Below are 16,828 nucleotides of genomic sequence, written 5' to 3' on the forward strand. Positions count from 1 at the left end.
GGCCTGATCCCCAGCTCTGGAGGGCTCCGCTCAGGGGAGGAGCCTTAGAGCACCTCTAGACCACGAGTCTGCCAGCCCCATCCCAAGAATTGGAGGAAGGGACTTTTGTGTAGGGCCACACTCTACTCTTCCTAGGACCTGGGGCTACCTCTGACCTCTGCCCTCTGCCCCTCCAGCCTGAAGCTTGCCAACGAGGACAAGGAGCAGAAGCTGGTGCTCCTGGAGGAGGCACGGGTGGCTGTGGGCAAAGAGGCCGGGGAGCTGCGGGCTGGGCTGCAGGATGTGGAGCGCTCACGGCTGGAGGCTCGGCGGGAGCTGCAGGAGCTCCGGCGGCAGGTACTCTCCCCAGCATTGAACCCCCCCTGTACACCTGCTGTGTGTCCCTGGGCCAACAGCACCCCCTTTCTATAGCCCAGGGCCCACATATGCAAAACCAGGGGCTTGAACTGTAACAAGGCTTGTTACCCAACCTTGGAATGAATGGATGGGCTTTGAGAAGTCCTCAAACCCTGAAACCGTGTGTATGTGTGTGTGTGTATAAATTTGTGTACACACTCGTCCACATTTCTCAAAGACTGGGCTGGGGCCCTTGTCAATTCTTCAGGGGGTCAGGGGGCTGTGCCGACAGCACGTGGAACTTCCCAGGCAAGGGATTGAACCTGTGTGCCACAGCAGCAACCCAAGCCACAGCAGTGACAATGCTGGATCCTTAATCTGCTGAGCCACAGGGGAACTCCCCTTGTCAAATTCTCAAAGGAATCTGTGAACAAGAGGTGCAGATCTTGTGAACTAGATTGGGAGCTGGAAACCTGGCAACCTTTTTTTTTTTTTTTTTTTCTTCTGTAAAGTGCTCTGTGGTAAATATTTCCAACTTTATGGGCCTTAGTCTCTGTTGCAACCACTCAACTCAGCCATCGTGGTGAGATAGCAGGCCTGGCAGGTACCTAGGGAGTGGACTGTGTTCCATTAAGACTTTGCTTAGAGGGAGTTCCCCTCCTGGCACAGTGGAAATGAATCTGACTAGGAACCACGAGGTTGCGGGTTTGATCCCTGGCCTTGATCAGTGGGTTAAGGATCCGGCGTTGCCACGAGCTGTGGTGTAGGTTGCAGACTTGACTTGGATCTGGCATTGCTGCAGCTGTGGTGTAAGCCAGCGGCTACAGCTCTGATTAGACCCCTAGCCTGGGAATCTCCACATGCCGTGGGTACGGCCCCAAAAAGACAAAAAAGACCCCCCCCCCCAAAAAAAAGACTTTGCTTACAGACACTGAAATTTGAACTTTATATACTTTTCCTGTGTCAAAAATATTGTTCTTCTTTTGCTTTTCTTTCAACCATTTAAAAATGAGCCATTTTTGGAGTCCCCACTGTGGTACAGTGGGTTTAATGATCTGGCTTGTCTCTGTGGCGGCATGGGTTCAATCCCTGGCCTGGCTCAGTGGGTTAAGGATCCAGTGTTGCTGCAGCTGTGGCGTAGGTCGCAGCTCCGGCTCAGACTTGAGTCCTGGCCCAAGCACTTCCATATGCTGCAGGGTCAGCTAGAAAAGAAAAAAAAAATTAAAATGAACCATTTTCATCTATTTAAAAGTGTAAAAACCACTCTCAGCTCAGGCCCTTACAGAAGCAGATGACTGGTGGGATTTGGCCTGCAGGATTTCAGCCTGCAGTTTGCTGAGCCCTAAGCTAGATGGTCTTCAAGCCCATTAACAACAGCGAGCATTTAACAAGTGCCTGCTGTATCCTAGGCACTGCCCTGGCCACTGAGGGCTCAGGCTTTCCCAGTCTAGAAGCCCGACCGGACAGGAAACAGCTCCCTTTGGCATCCAGGCCCTGCCTCCCCAGAGACTTCACAGCTGGAATAACCAATTCCTTCCACCTCCCACTGGCGGATCCTTCTACCCAGGCGCGCTCCTGTCGGGTTGAGGTCCTGGGAAACCACAGAATTCCCGAAAGGAACTCACATTTGTGTGCCAGGCTCTTGCTGGGCATTTTGCTGTCATAGCATGTTTTCCTGTTCCCTTGACTACAGCTCTGGGGGATTGGTAGGCCTCACCCCCACCTGCTCCGGTGAAAAAGGGCCTAGAACATACCTTTTTTTTTTTTTTTTTAATCTTTTTAGGGTCATACCCATGGTATATGGAGGTTCCCAGTCCAGGAGTCCAATTGGAGCTGTAGCCTACACCACAGCCACAGCAATGCCAGATCCCAGCTGCATCTGCAACCTACACCACAGCTCACGGCACCACCGGATCCTTAACCTACTGAGCGGGACCAAGGATCACACCTGCAGCCTCATGCATACTAGTCAGATTCGTTTCCACTAGGGCATGATGGGAACTCCTAGAACATACTTTTGATTCCACTTGTTTGAGACCAGATCCCAGTCTGTTGCTTAGGGGGCTGTGTGACTTGGGTGAGTCACTTCACATCTCTGAGTTTCAGGGTGTTTTTTTTTTTCCCCTCTATTTTATCTTATTTTTGGGTTGGGGGGTACTGTGCCTGTGGCATGTGGAAGTTCCCAGGTCAAAGATCAAACCCATGCCACAGCAATGACCTGAGCCACAGTAGTGACAATGCCAGGTCCTTAACCCACTGAGCCACCAGGAAACTCCTGAGCTTTAGTTTTCTTGTCTGTTAAATAGGGGTAATGTTAGTACCTACCCCAAACTAATGAATTAATATGAGTGAAGTGCTTCGAACACGGCTGGACACATGGCAAGCATTCCATAAACATTAGGCGTCATTGCAGAGGTGAAAGATGATCCAGAGTTCCTGTCCTGCAGAACTCCTAGGGATTCTGCACTCCCTACCCCCACTCTTTATGGTAGGTAATTATGATTAGATGGTACACGGAGGTCACTGGTGCCCGGATGCCTGGCATGGCTCAAGGTCAGTGGAGTTATCAGGCTTCCCAGTGGATTGAGGTGGCATTCAGTGTATGTGTTCCTAGAACCATGGGTCTTGAGTTCCCTCTGTGCCAGGTCTGGACTGGGCAGGGTATAGGGGCAGAGCCAGACAGGCTGTTGCTGGAACCTGTGGGCACTCACCCACACCCTGGGCTAGGAGAGGCTGTGGGTGCTGAGAATGGGTCCTCGGTCCTACCTGTGCCCCCTCTGTCTCACAGATGAAGATGCTGGACAGCGAGAACACCAGGCTGGGAAGAGAACTGGTGGAGCTGCAGGGCCGCCTGGCCCTTGGCGAGCGGGCAGAAAAGGAGGGCAGACGGGAGGCCCTGGGCCTCCGACAGAAGCTGCTGAAGGGAGAGGCCAGCCTGGAGGCTGTGCGGCAGGAGGTAACTAGACCTCAGGCAGACTGCCTGGAGGAAGAGGGTCCTCAGAGGCTGTCATGCTGCCCCTCGCCTTCTCCGATGGAAGCAGGGGGATTCCAGTGCCAGAGTCATTCTGAGATCGTTCCCTGAGTCCTGTCCCTGTCCTCGATCCTTGAGCTTCTTGCCCAGGTATAATAACAGTAATAGTTACAGAAACTGTGTCGCAGGGGCAGGGGGAGCCTTATAGATAGAACCTTGTTTGATTCTGCCAGCAGCCTCAGGAGGTAGGTATGCTTAGTCCCAGTTTACAGAGAGAACCAGACACTGAGGCCCAGAGTCTAATCAAGGTCACCCAGACACCCAGGCCTGTCTGACTCCAAAGCCTGCACTCTTTCCACGCTGCCTTTTCTGGTAGTGAATCTGCTGTGTGGCCTGGACTAAGTCACTCAGTCTCTCTGCTTTAGAGCATTCATGGGCTGGGGGATGGCACAGCAGTGGGTGTATACCAGGCCTTGGTGCAGGTCTTGGCATCCAGGGGGTGCTCCCTAGATGGTTCCCAGTGAACCTAATAACCACGAGAGGTCCACTTATTCTCTGAACCAGAGGGGTATGTGTGCGGCCATCATGCGCTTCATCAGTAACTAACTTTTTATTTTTTCATTTTTATTTTTCTGCCCTTTAGGGCCGCACCCGTGGCATCTGGAGGTTCCCAGGCTAGGGGTTGAATCAGAGCTGTAGCTGCCAGCCTCCGCCACAGCCATAGCAGTGCCAGATCTGAGCCTCGTCTGCAATCTACACCACAGCTCACAGCAACGCCAGATCCTTAACCCACTGAGCAAGGCCAGGGATCGAACCTGCAACCTCATGGTTTTTAGTCAGATTCATTTCTGCTGTGCCATGATGGGAACTCTAGTAAATAATTTTTTAGTGCCTCCCCTCATTGTGATTGATTGATTTATTTTTATAGCATATGGGAGCTCCTGGCATATGGAAATTCCTGGGCCAGGAATTGAATCTCAGCTGCATCTGCGACCTGTGTGGCAGCTGTGGCAATACGGGATCCTTTAACCCACTGCTCCAGGCCAGGGATCTAACCCCTGCCTCTGCAGCAGCCAGAGCTGCTGCAGTGAGAGCTGCTGCAGTGAGTTGTTTTGTTTTGTTTGTTTTGCTTTTTAGGGCATATGGAAGTTCCCAGGCCAGGGATCAAATCAGAGCTTGCAGTTGCTGGCCATAGCCACAGCCATGCCAGATCCGAGCTGTGTCTGTGACCTACCCTGCAGCTCATGGCGACGCCAGATCCTTAACCCACTGAGAGGGACCAGGGATCAAACCTGAGTCCTCATGGATACTAGTTGGGTTCGTTACCGCTGAGCCGCAACAGGAAATCCTGCAGTCAGATTCCTAAAGGCACTGCACCACGGTGGGAAATCCCACTCCCCTTTTTTTTTAAATTGATAAATTACATGCACTGAAAAGGTAGTGTGGTCTAGTGGTTCAGGGAACAGGCTCTGGAGCCAGGGTGCCCTGCTTTGAAACCGAGCTCTCAGTTTACTAGCTCTGTGGCCTTTGGCAAGTTACATAACTGCCCCAGGTCTCCGTTTCCTCATCTCTAAAATAAAGGTGATTCATAGTAGAATCACCAGTCATCAATCAGAGTTGATTCTTGGCAAGGAAAGTACTTAGTGCTATCTTTATAAGCCTTAGCTGTTAGTTTACACTGCAAGTCATATATACAGAAGGAAGAGATAAACAAATTCTAATAGTTTCCTGCTACACTCCCATGAGTGTTCCCATGCATGATGTTCCTGCACGCCCTGCATGGGTGGAGACCACCAATGGAACAGGTGTCATGCATGCCATTTGTGGGCCCCTGGGCTCCAGGCTGGGCCTAGGAGGCTGGGTTTTGGTTTGGGGGGCGGCTTTGATGATACCCACCTCCTGGCCTTGCCCCCTCCCCAGCTCCAGGGAGCCCAGCGGAAGCTGCAGGAGCAAGAGGGCGAGTTCCGGACCCGCGAACGAGGCCTGCTGGGCTCCCTGGAGGAGGCACGCGGAGCCCAGAAGCAGCAGCTGGACCACGCCCGCAGCCTGGAACAGAAGTTGGAGGCTGCTCGGGCTGAGGCTGCGGAGCTGGGGCTGAGACTGAGTGCGGCTGACGGCCGGGCGCAAGGCCTGGAGGCCGAGCTGGCCCGCGTGGAGACGCAGCGGCGCGCGGCCGAGGCCCAGCTGGGCGGCCTGCGCTCTGCCTTGCGCCGGGGCCTGGGCCTTGGCGGGGTGCCCAGCCCGGGCCCCCGGCCCGCCCCGGGCTCCCCCATCCAGAGTGCGCCTGCGGGAGGTGAGTGAGCGCGCAGGGAGGGGGAGGGTCACCGGGTCTAGTTCGGTGCCGCCTAAGAGGCCGCCCTTGGCGGACCTGCCCCGCCTTTGATGACCAGTCTCAGACCCCGCCCCTTCAGCGCCTCCCTGTCTCCTTATCGAGACCCGCCTGCCTGGGCCACGCCCCCTGCGACCCTTTCTGGCCCCCACTAGGCCACGCCCCCTCGCTGAGGTCGATCCGCACACCCTAGATTGCTTCTTTTTATTTTATTTATTTATTTAATTTGTTTATTTTTGCTATTTCTTTGGGCCGCTCCCGCGGCATATGGAGGTTCCCAGGCTAGGGGTCGAATCGGAGCTGTAGCTGCCAGCCTACGCCAGAGCCACAGCAACGCGGGATCCGAGCCGCGTCTGCAACCTACACCACAGCTCACGGCAACGCCAGATCTTTAACCCACTGAGCAAGGGCAGGGACCGAACCCGCAACCGCGTGGTTCCTAGTCGGATTCGTTAACCACTGCGCCACGACGGGAACTCCAGATTGCTTCTTTTTAAAGGGAGTCGAGGATGCCGCTTCTTTTTTTTTTTTTTTTTTTTGTCTTTTCTAGGGCTTCATCCGCGGCATATGGAGGTTCCCAGGCTAGGGGTCTAATCGGACCTGTAACTTGGGATCCCAGCCGTATCTGCGACCTACACCACAGTTCACCGCAACGCTGGATCCTTAACCCACTGAGCTAGGCCAGGATCCAACCCGCAACTTCATGGTTCCTAGTCAGATTCGGTAACACTGAGCCACGACAGAAACTCCGGATGTCGCTTCTTAATGCCCTTAACTCCTCTGAGTCTTTGAGTCTCCAACCTCTGTAACTGATGCCTGCCCTCTCTCCATCAGCCCTTCATCCTCTTCATTCTCCCGTCGCTGGTTCCACACCCCTCCATACCAGGCCTATGACCCCATGTCTCCCCCAGACAGACACTCAGCACCTCCCCCCTTCCAGAAACTTCCTCAGAAGAGATCCTCCCACCCCCACCTGCTGCTGAGGCCCTGTGGATGACGGTGGGAAAATCAGCATTATGCTTCAGCAGGTGCAAGCAGCCTTTTAAGAAGGAGCCTTCATCTTGTCTCAGCCTGACCCCAATCTCACCTTGATTCCTGGGCCTGAAATAGAATCTGCAGAATCTTAGAACTGTGGGAAATTCACTATGAGATATTGGGTTGTTGTCTCTTCAAATCCAGAGATTTAGCCCCAGGATCACATTAGTCAGTCAGTTACTGTATGTATTAAGCATATGCTATCTACCAGATACAGTTTAAGTAGTAGGGATGGGGCAGTAAACAAAACTGACAGGTGTTTCTGCTTTTATGGAGCTTATGGTCTAGGCTTTGGAATAGCAGACAATGAATGTGATATATAAATTAAAGATAGAATGTATTCAGAGTTCCTCTTGTGGCTCAGTGAGTTAAGAACTTGACCAGTATCCATGAGGATGCGGGTTTGATCCCTGGCCTTTCTCAGTGGGTTAAGGATCCAGTGTTGCCGTGGCTATGGTGTAAGTCCCAGATGTGACGCAGATCCTGTGCTGCGGTGGCTGTGGCCTATTCCTGCAGCTGTAGCTCTGATTTGACTCCTAGCCTGGGAACTTCGTATGTCATAGGTGCGTGCAGCTGTTAAAAAAAAAAAAAAAAATCTAGAAGTGACATTCATGGAGATGGAAAGAGATTAGAGGTTACCAGAAGGTGTGGGGATGGAAGAATTAGGAGTATGCTTACTGGTTACAGAGTTTGTGATTGTGTTCATCTGCTAGGGCTGCTGTAGAAAAGTACCACAATCTGAGTGGCTTAGACAACAGAATTTTTTTTTTCTTTTTTGCTTTTTAGGGCCGCACCCATGGCATCTGGAGGTTCCCAGCCTAGGGGTCCAATCAGAGCTACAGCTGCCGGTCTACACCACAGCCATAGTAATGTCAGATCCGAGCTACGTCTGCAACCTACACCACAGCTCATGGCAGCACCGAATCCTTAAACCACTGAGCGGGGCCGGGGATCGAACCCGCCACCTCATAGTTCCTAGTGGGATTCGTTTCTACTGTGCCACGACAGGAACTCTGACAATAGAAGTTTATGTCTCACTGTCTTGGAGGCTGGAAGTCCAAGGTTAGGGTGTCGGCAGGGCCATGCTTCCTCTGAAGGTATCAGAGAAGAATTCGTTCCAGGCTTTCTAGATTCTGGTAGATCCTTGATTTATGGCAGCATCACCCGTCTTCACACAGAGTTCTCCTTGAATGTGTGTCCAAATTCCCACCCCCCCCTTTTTTGGTCTTTTTGGGGCCACACCTGCAGCATATGGAAGTTCCCAGGCCAGGGGTCGAATGGGAGCTGCAGCTAGAACCATAGCCACCCAGATCCAATCCTCATTGGTGACCTACGCTACAGCTCACGGTAGCGCTGGGTTCTTAACCCACTGAGTGGGGCCAGGGATCAAACCTGTATCCTCATGGATCCTAGTCAGGTTAGTTACTGCTGAGCCATAATAGGAACTCCATATTTCCCCTTTTTATAAGGACACCAGTCATATTGGATTGGGGTGCACCCTCTTCCAGTATGACCTTGTCTTAACTAATGACGTCTGTAACCACCCTATTTCCAAATGAGGTCACATTCTGAGACATGGCAGTTAGGACTTCGACATGTGAGTTTTGAGGAGATAAAATTCAACCCATAGTAGAGGTGATGGAAAAGATTTAGAAGCAGAGAGTGGTCGGAGTTCCCTCATGGCCCAGCGGGTTAAGGATCCGGTGTTGTCATTGCTATGGCTCTGGTTACAGCTGTGGTGTGGGTTCGATCCCCGGCCTGGGTCCTCCCTCATGCCTTGGATGCAGCAAAAAAACAAAACCCCCAGAGAGTGGTGGTATATAACAGCGTGAATGTAATTACTGCTGCTAAATTATGTGTTCAAAGGTGGTCAGAAAGGCACATTTTGTTATATGTGTCTTATCCCAATACATTTTTTGAAGATAAGGCCAAGGCGTGGGCTAGGGTGTTTGGAGGGGAGACAGAGAGAACCTTACTGAGGGAGTGGTGGGTAAGGGAAGGATGGAGAAGAGAATGAAGGCAAAGGCAAGTGGCAAGGTCTGAGTGGCAGTCCCTTGGTCCTGTGAACAGCAAGGACTCCAGAGTGGCAGGAGTGTATAGTGAGCGAGGTGGAGAGGTGTAGGAGGGGAGGCCATGGGACACAGGACCCGCTCAGCAAGTCCTTTCAGGCCATTACAAGGATTTTGGCTTTACTCTGAGGGGATGGAGGCTCTGGGTCCTTTGGGTGCTGATGGAGCTGTGGGGTAGTTTGGATGTCACGTTGGCAGAGGCAGGAAGATAGCTAAGGGCAGGCTGACCTCCTATCCTGCAGTTCCCATGTTGACCTCCAGGTGCCGCCCTATCTCTGTCCACCCTGCCCTCTTGTCATTGCCAATCATCTTCAAAGCAGAGTTCACGTTTTTTCTGCTGGTAAATAGAGGCACCTGGCCTCAGGTCCCAGCTCTGCGTCTTCCCAGCTTTGAGACTAAGCAAGTCACTTAACTGTTTTGAGTCAGCCCAGCCTGTGAAGGGGAAAGATTGGTCCTTACCTCTGGGGAATTCCTGTGAGGATGCAGTGAGGTGATGTAGGGCAGCCTGGGTCCAGCACCTGGCACAAAGTCAGCGCTCAGTTCAGGGCAGTGTTGAGGGGATGGAGTGGCCACCCTTGGATCAGGTCCTGGATGCAGCCCTCATGGCACCTGTAGTCTGGGTGAGGAGGCAGACAGGGGACCCCCTCAAGGGTGGGATGAGCTCATTCCAGCCTAGGGTCAGGGAGGCCTCTGGGGAGTGATCTTTCCATTTAAGCCTAAAGGAAGGGGCCAGGCAGAAAGAAGCCATGGTGGAGGGGATGAGAACAGCCTGTCCAAAGGCCCCAGTGCCTTTGGTTTTTATTTGGGGGGGGGGCGCACCCACAGCATATGGAGGTTCCCAGGCTAGGGGTTGAATTGGAGCTGTAGCTGCCCACCTACACCACAGCCATAGTAACTCCAGATCCAAGCCACGTCTTAAACCTACACCACAGCTCACGGCACTGCCAGATCCTTAACCCACTGAGCGAGGCCTGGGATTGAACCTGCATCCCCATGGATGCTAGTCAAATTCATTTCTGCTGTGCCATGATGGGAACTCCCCCAGTGCCTTTGTAAGAGGGAATATTCTAGAATATGGGAACTATAGGTGTTATGAAGTGACCAGCTTGTAAAGGGAGATGCTGGGGTGGGCAACAGGTGATGTCAGAGAGGTTTGGTTTGATTCTGAGGGCTGATGGGGGGCAGTGAAGGGTTAAGGAAGAGGGTGAGGGGATCTTTCTGTGGACCGCTGGGCACAGCAGGGCTGGGCGAGATACATTAGGAGCCTGCGGGCACCAGTCAGGCAGGAGAGGCCGGGGCTCCCGTGTTGCTGACCATGTCTTCTCCTCTAGGAAGTGGGGAAGGGCTCAGCAGCCCCAGCCCCTTGGAACACAGCCCTGGGTCGGAGCCACCATCCCCAGGACCTGCCACCTCCCCAGCATCTCCAGACCTAGACCCAGAAGCAGTGCGGGGTGCCCTCCGGGAGTTTCTGCAGGAGCTGCGAAGTGCCCAGAGAGAACGGGTGAGGGGGAGTGTCAGTGGCCGCAGAGGGAACCCGGTGGCCGAGGGCCCTGTAAGGGGCTGCAGGTCATCAGAGCAGGGGTCTTCCCCCCACCCCATCACTGGGGTTGCAGGATGAACTCCGGGCCCAGACGAGTACCCTGAGTCGCCAGCTGGCTGAGATGGAGGCCGAGAGGGACAGCACAGCCTCACGGGCCAGGCAGCTGCAGAAGGCTGTGGCCGAGAGTGAGGAAGGTGAGCCCGACACCCTGGGTCCTTGCTATGCTCTCTTGTGCTCTCAGCAGCTGAGGTGGGAGGCTGTGGATTGGCCTGAGCAGCCTCTGTGTCTCTGTCCTGGCCACCGTGGCCTGAGTTGGGGGCTGTCTTCTCTGGGGGACCCTCCCTGGTCCATCCCCACGCCATGTACCTTCCAGGGCTCAGAGACAGGCCCTGTGGTGGGTGGAGGGCAGGCCTGGTTCAGGTCTCGGGGCTGCGCCTGGCCAGGCCTGACGGCGCTGGGTGGGGGCCGCAGCCCGGCGCAGCGTGGATGGACGGCTGAGCGGGGTCCAGGCCAAGCTGGTGCAGCAGGAGGAGAGCACGCGGCGCAGTGAGCGGGAGCGCCGGGCCGCACTGAACCAGGTGGCCGCCCTGGAGAGGAGCCTGCAGGCCACGGAGAGCGAGCTCCGGGCCAGCCAGGTAGGCAGGAGCTGAGGGCCAGCGGGAGAGGGTGGCGGGTTCCACATGTGCCTGGATGGATGTCTCTAAGATTGGCCGTGTGTGTCTCTATTCTGTGTGCCTGGTCTCCCATCATCCACCGAAGTGACTGGCCTGTGACTTTCTTCAAAAGCACATTCAGGGAGTTCCTGTCGTGGCTCAGTGGTTAATGAATCTGACTAGGAACCATGAGGTTGTGGGTTCAATCCCTGGCCTTGCTCAGTGGGTTAAGGATCCAGCATTGCCATGAGCTATGGTGTAGGTCGCAGACGCAGCTTGGATCCCATGTTGCTGTGGCTCTGGGGTAGGCCGGTGGCTACAGCTCGGATTCGACCCCTAGCCTGGGAACCTCCATATGCCGCGGGAGCGGCCCAAGAAATGGCAAAAAGACCTCCCCCCCCCCCAAAAAAAAAGCATGTTCAGATTTCATCATCTTGTTCCATATTGAAATCATTAAGCTCAAGATCTAAGGATCTAGATTCAAGTCCATGCCCTGCTGTGATTCTCCTCTTCGTCATCGGTAAAAGGGGGCACCACCTGGAATTCCCCAGTGGCTTAGTGGGCTAAGGATCCAGTGTTGTCACTGCAGTGGCTCAGGTTGCTGTGGTGGCTTGGGTATGACCCCTTGATCCCTGGCCCAGGAACTTTTTTTTTTTTTTTTTAATGGTCACCCCTGTGGCATATGGAAGTTCCCGGGCTAGGAGTCAAATTGGAGCTGTAGCCGTGGGCCTATGCCACGGCCACAGCAGCACCAGATCCAAGCCATGTCTGTGACCTATGCCACAGCCTGTGGCAACACCAGATCCTTAACTCATTGAGCAGCGCCAGGTATCAAACCTGCATCCTCATGGATCCTAGTCAGATTCGTTTCCGCTGAGCCGTGATGGAAACTCCTGCGCATGCACTTTGAACACGTGGCTGGTGCTCAGGGAACCTGTTATGTACAGCCACATCCGTGGTGTTCTGGGAGTTCTATGTGTTTGGGGGGCATCTGTGTGCGTGTGTGTCTGGGGCAGGAAATACAGGCCCTGGTGGTGACGATCCAGGTTGCTGAAGCCTTGAGCACTTCTTGCAGCCAGAGGCCACCCCCCCCTCCCCTGGCCTTCCCTCCCCTGGCCTTCCCTCCCCTGGCCCTCCACAACTGCTCACAGCCCACCCCCTCGCCTCTGGCTCCAGGCCGAGCTCGAGCTAGATTGTTGTGTCTGCGGCTCCAGCTCTGGCCTTGGGCCCAGCCGCAGGGGCCGCGGGAGGAGGCCAGGAACAAAGCTGGGCAGGAGCCAGAGTGGGGCTGCTGAGCCCAGACATGGCAGGGCTCGGACTCTGAGCAGCGTGGAAGAGGGGCCAGGCCTGGGAGGCTGTGGTAGTAACGCTCCTACCCCACACCGTCCCTAGGATGGTTATGGGAGGAGGACTCCAGCCTGTCCCCCTGCCCTGTCCTCAGTCCCTAAGTTTCCTTGTAAAAGGAGTGGGGGGTAATCACCCCCTACAACCCAGTGGGGCCCAGGGTTCCTGTCCCACTCAGCCCAGGTCCCACAGGCAGCTCTGGGCCTGCCTCTGGAGAGCATCGCGGCAGAGCCAGGTAGCCCTGGAATCTGCATTTTGACAATCCCCCGACCCCCAGGGCTCTGTCAACACCCAAGTTGGGGAAGCCCCGGGCCAAGCCCGTCCCCCCACCATACAGATGGGGTAGAGCCCGAGAGCAGGGAGGAAGGGATGGTCCTGGGTCACAGTCTTTTAGACTTGGGCAAAATGGAAAGGGCTCTGGGTCCCTCCAGTCATCTTGTGAACATATGGGGAGATGGGACCCCTGGAGGGTCGGGGGCCAGCCGTGAGTCACACAGCCAGTGGCTGGACCAGCCCCTTTGAGGCTGCTCCCCACTGTCTCCTAAGGGTCCCAAGGGAGGTGGGAGGCGTGGGGTGGGCTGCACTACTGAGGCTGGGCCCTCCCCTGCATCCATAGGAGAAGGTCAGCAAGATGAAGGCCAACGAGGCAAAGCTGGAGAGCGACAAGCGGCGTCTGAAGGAGGTGCTAGACGCCTCCGAGAGCCGCAGCATCAAGCTGGAGCTGCAGCGGCGCTCGCTCGAGGGGGAGCTGCAGCGCAGTCGCCTGGGCCTGAGTGACCGGGAGGCCCAGGCCCAGGCCCTCCAGGAGCGGGTGGACTCCCTGCAGAGGCAGGTGGGTCCCCTCCCCCAACTGCAGGCTCCTCTTCTGCACACCCTTTGCCGAGGGCATTATGAGGGCATGTGATCCTCCTGATAACCCTACGAGGCAAGTATCATCACCCCAATTTGCAGATGGACAGATGGAGGCTCACAGAGACGTCATTGCCTGAGCTCACACAGCTAATAAGAGGCAGAGCCGAAAGTGGAATTTAGGATTGTTTGATGATAGAATTTGCCTTCAAAGGAGGCATGTATAGGACAAGTTAGAGACATAGATTTTACTCATTTCCCTCTTTGCCTTGGCCGCCAGGAAGCTCAGCTCTAACTGGAATGTTCAGTAATTCTAGGCTTATATTGTCACCCACCTAAGTCAACACAGGAAATGTCAGTGCTGTGTTGGTTACCTTTTCTCCTCCATAGCGGGCAAGAGGGGAATGAGGGGGGGTGGGGGAAGAACATGGGGTCTGAGACAACAAGGGTGATGGCACTCTGGGTGAGGGTAGTTAACTGGCAGTGTGTCAGGGCCCAGGCTGCAATTGGCTGAGCCAGTCTGAGCACATGGGAACAACAGGTTCAGTGATAACGGCCTAGAGAGAGGGGGCAGGGGCTTAGGTTAAGCACGCCTGGCACAGCTGGAGCAGAGCCACTAGACCGTCCTGTCTGTTCCAGCAGGTGGCAGACAGCGAGGTGAAGGCGGGGACTCTGCAGCTGACGGTGGAGCGGCTGAGTGGGGCCCTGGCCAGGGTGGAAGAGAGCGAAGGGGCCCTGCGGGACAAGGTGCAGAGCCTGACAGAGGCTCTGACCCAGAGCAACGCCAGCCTCACCAGCACCCAGGATAAGAACACACATCTACAGAAGACCCTGACTGCCTGTGAACATGACCGCCAAGTGCTCCAAGTATGGGGGTTCCAGGATCTGACTGCGGGTGGGCCCAGTGAGAGAGGCCACAAGGCAGGCTTGGAGGCCCTGGCAGACTAGCCCAGCGAACAGGGGGCTGTGAAGCCAGCAGTCAGTGAGAGCTGACTTTGAGGGAGGGGTGGTCCCAATAACAGCATCAGCTAATGAGAGGAGGCTCTAGGGGGAGTGGGCCCAGGCCTCCTAGGACAGGCTGAGGGACCCAGGGGCAGGCTTGTGGGGAAGAGTTGGGGTCTGAGGGCTCCCCACCTTGTGTAGGTTGGTGTGCAGGCTATGGGTCAGGCCTGCTGTCAGGCTCACTCTCCAGGTGAGATGACTACCTGTTTGATGGGCTGTGAACCTGGCTCAGAGGTCCAGAATAGAGGGCAGCCCCTTTGCCTCGGGGCTCCCAGCCTGGCACCATCAGCCTTTGTTCCCCAGGAACGGCTGGAGGCCGCACGGCAGGCCTCATCCGAGGCACGGAAGCAGAGCAGCTCCCTGGGTGAGCAGGTGCAGACTTTGCGAGGCGAGCTGGCGGACGTGGAGCTGCAGCGGGCAGAGGCTGAGGGCCAGCTACAACAGCTGCAGGAGGTGAGGGCCGTGGGGGGCCCTTCCATCCCCAGGACCTTCCCCCCCACCCCCACTTTACCCCAGACCTAGGCCCAGCTTTCTGTGAGGAAGCCTGGTTCATTCATCCATATCCCCATTATACAGATGGAGAAACGGGCCCAGAGAGAACTGTCTGGCCTCTGGTGACAGTGCCCCAATGTGGGCCTCATAATTGCCTTGCCCAGCAAGTGGGCACAGCAGGCCAGCATCATCAACCCTAAGCATCAGGTACACACCCTGCGGCCCAGAGGGATTAGGGGCTCGCTGGCTTCTGCTGCAGGTGCTGCGGCAACGGCAAGAAGGTGAGGCTGCGGCCCTGCACACAGTCCAGAAGCTGCAGGATGAGCGGCGGCTGCTGCAGGAGCGTCTGGACAGCCTGCAGCGCACCCTGGCTCAGCTGGAGGCTGAGAAGCGGGAGGTGGAGCGGTCAGCCCTGCGGCTGGAGAAGGACCGGGTGGCCCTCAAGAGGACACTGGACAAGGTGGGCTGTGCCTCTGGGCCTGTTCTTCGCTTCCTCTGAGTCCTGGCCATGGTTGGTCCCAGCTGTGTGTCCTTAGGGTCGGGGGTCAGGGGTCGGGGGCCCTCGGGCCCGCCCCTCCTACCCTGGCCCTGCTACCTCTAACCCATCACCCCTCTCTGAGCCTCCTCCTTTCCCCAGGACCTCCCTCCTTCCCTGGGCACCCTGATCCCCTCCTGCTCTCCCGCGCAGGTGGAACGGGAAAAGCTGCGCAGTCACGAGGACACGGTGCGGCTGAGTGCAGAGAAGGGCCGCCTGGACCGCACGCTCACGGGGGCCGAGCTGGAGCTGGCTGAGGCCCAGAGGCAGATCCAGCTGCTGGAGGTCTAGCCCTTGCCCACCCAGCCCTGGATACCCTCTCCCTCCCTAACCCAGCCCCACCCCTGCAACCTACCAGCCCAGACCCTTGGAGGGGGTGCCCAGAGCCAGGTTCCAGAGGGAGGGGTCCTCCCCAGAGTGGAGAGAAAAGAGATGCCAAAGACCTGTCAGCACAGGCCCTGTGCCCTCGTGTTTGTTGTGGACGTGGAGAGTTGTGCGTGTACGTAAGAGTTTCCTTGGGTGTGTAGCATGACTTGTGCACGGAAGTGGCATAGCTAAGTGTTAGGGATATAAATATATACAGGTATCTTTGCGTACAGATGTCTCCATGCGTATAGCTGTATGTAAAAGTATTGGGCTTTTGTACATATGCAGGCATCTGTGTGAACACAAGTATTTATATGCTTGCTTTTATGACCGTATCTATATCGGTTTGTATTTGTGCTTGAATGTGTGTGTGTGTGTGTGTGAGTGCACGCGCATGCATGCGTGCTTGAGTGGGGTCACTAGGTACCCTGATCCAAGATTTGCAGGCCGGGAGGGCTGGAGGGTGGGCAGCAAACAAGAACCTCTTCTGCAGCCCCTGCATTGCCCCAAGGGGCCCTTAGGCTCCTCCCCCAGGGAGGCAGGCGCCTGACGCCCCTTCACACACATGCATGTGTGCGCACACATGGGCCCAGAGGCCTGACAGGCAGCCCCTCCCGCAGGCCCAGGTGGTGGCACTGGAGCAGAACCACAGCCCAGCCCGGCTGGAGGCAGACGAGCAGCAGCTGGAGCTGCAGCAGGAAGTGGAGCGCCTGCGCAGTGCCCAGGTGCAGACGGAACGCACCCTGGAGGCGCGGGAGCGGGCCCACCGGCAGAGGGTGCGCGGGCTGGAGGAGCAGGTACTCAGTCCTGGTGGGCTCTGGCCCTTCCCTGGGATGGGAGCGTAGAGCTGCGGGAGAAGGAGGGTGGGCAGAAGGAGGAAGTGGGAGGGGAGGAGGAGGGCAGGGAGAGGGCCGATGGTAACCTCTTGGGTGCAAGCGGTCCATGGCACCCATCACTGAAATGGTCCGGGTGGATCTACGCTGGTACCAGCCGTGGCTGGACAGAAGCCCAAGTGGTGTCATTGGAACTTGGTCCCCTGGCCATGACTTCATGCCCAAGAAGGCCATCTCCTTGGGTGACAGAGGTGCTCTCTGCAGCTCCAGCCTCAGGTTGTGCTAGCAACCCAAGGTCCCAGGGGAGAGAGGGGCGCTTTTTCTTGAGGGCCCAACCGTCCCAAGGACGATCCTCATTGGCCAGCTGAGATTGCAGGCCCCCTGGAGACCACCTCTGCCCTGATCATGGCCCCCGGGCAAGGCTGCTCTGATTGCCGAGGCCTGGGTCACAGGTCCACCTCTGGAGTCAGGCTA

The 16,828-nt window shown here is 56.1% G+C and overlaps 1 protein-coding gene across 5 annotated transcripts in view; it reads left to right on the forward strand.

Annotated features, from left to right (window-relative positions):
• CROCC (ciliary rootlet coiled-coil, rootletin) overlaps positions 1-16,828 on the forward strand; it is a 54,605-nt gene that overhangs the window by 36,658 nt on the left and 1,119 nt on the right. For 4 of the 5 annotated variants that reach the window (XM_047792078.1, XM_047792076.1, XM_047792077.1 and 1 more), the window contains 12 exons: positions 177-336; positions 3,125-3,292; positions 5,228-5,600; positions 10,072-10,241; positions 10,354-10,474; positions 10,752-10,915; positions 12,894-13,109; positions 13,769-13,993; positions 14,432-14,581; positions 14,880-15,080; positions 15,309-15,440; positions 16,142-16,318. In XM_047792078.1, coding sequence (XP_047648034.1) covers positions 177-336; positions 3,125-3,292; positions 5,228-5,600; positions 10,072-10,241; positions 10,354-10,474; positions 10,752-10,915; positions 12,894-13,109; positions 13,769-13,993; positions 14,432-14,581; positions 14,880-15,080; positions 15,309-15,440; positions 16,142-16,318 — 2,257 coding nt within the window. The other variant, XM_047792080.1, reaches the window with a different exon arrangement.

The sequence above is a fragment of the Phacochoerus africanus genome, chromosome 8 (assembly GCF_016906955.1).
Source record: "Phacochoerus africanus isolate WHEZ1 chromosome 8, ROS_Pafr_v1, whole genome shotgun sequence".
NCBI lineage: Eukaryota > Metazoa > Chordata > Mammalia > Artiodactyla > Suidae > Phacochoerus > Phacochoerus africanus.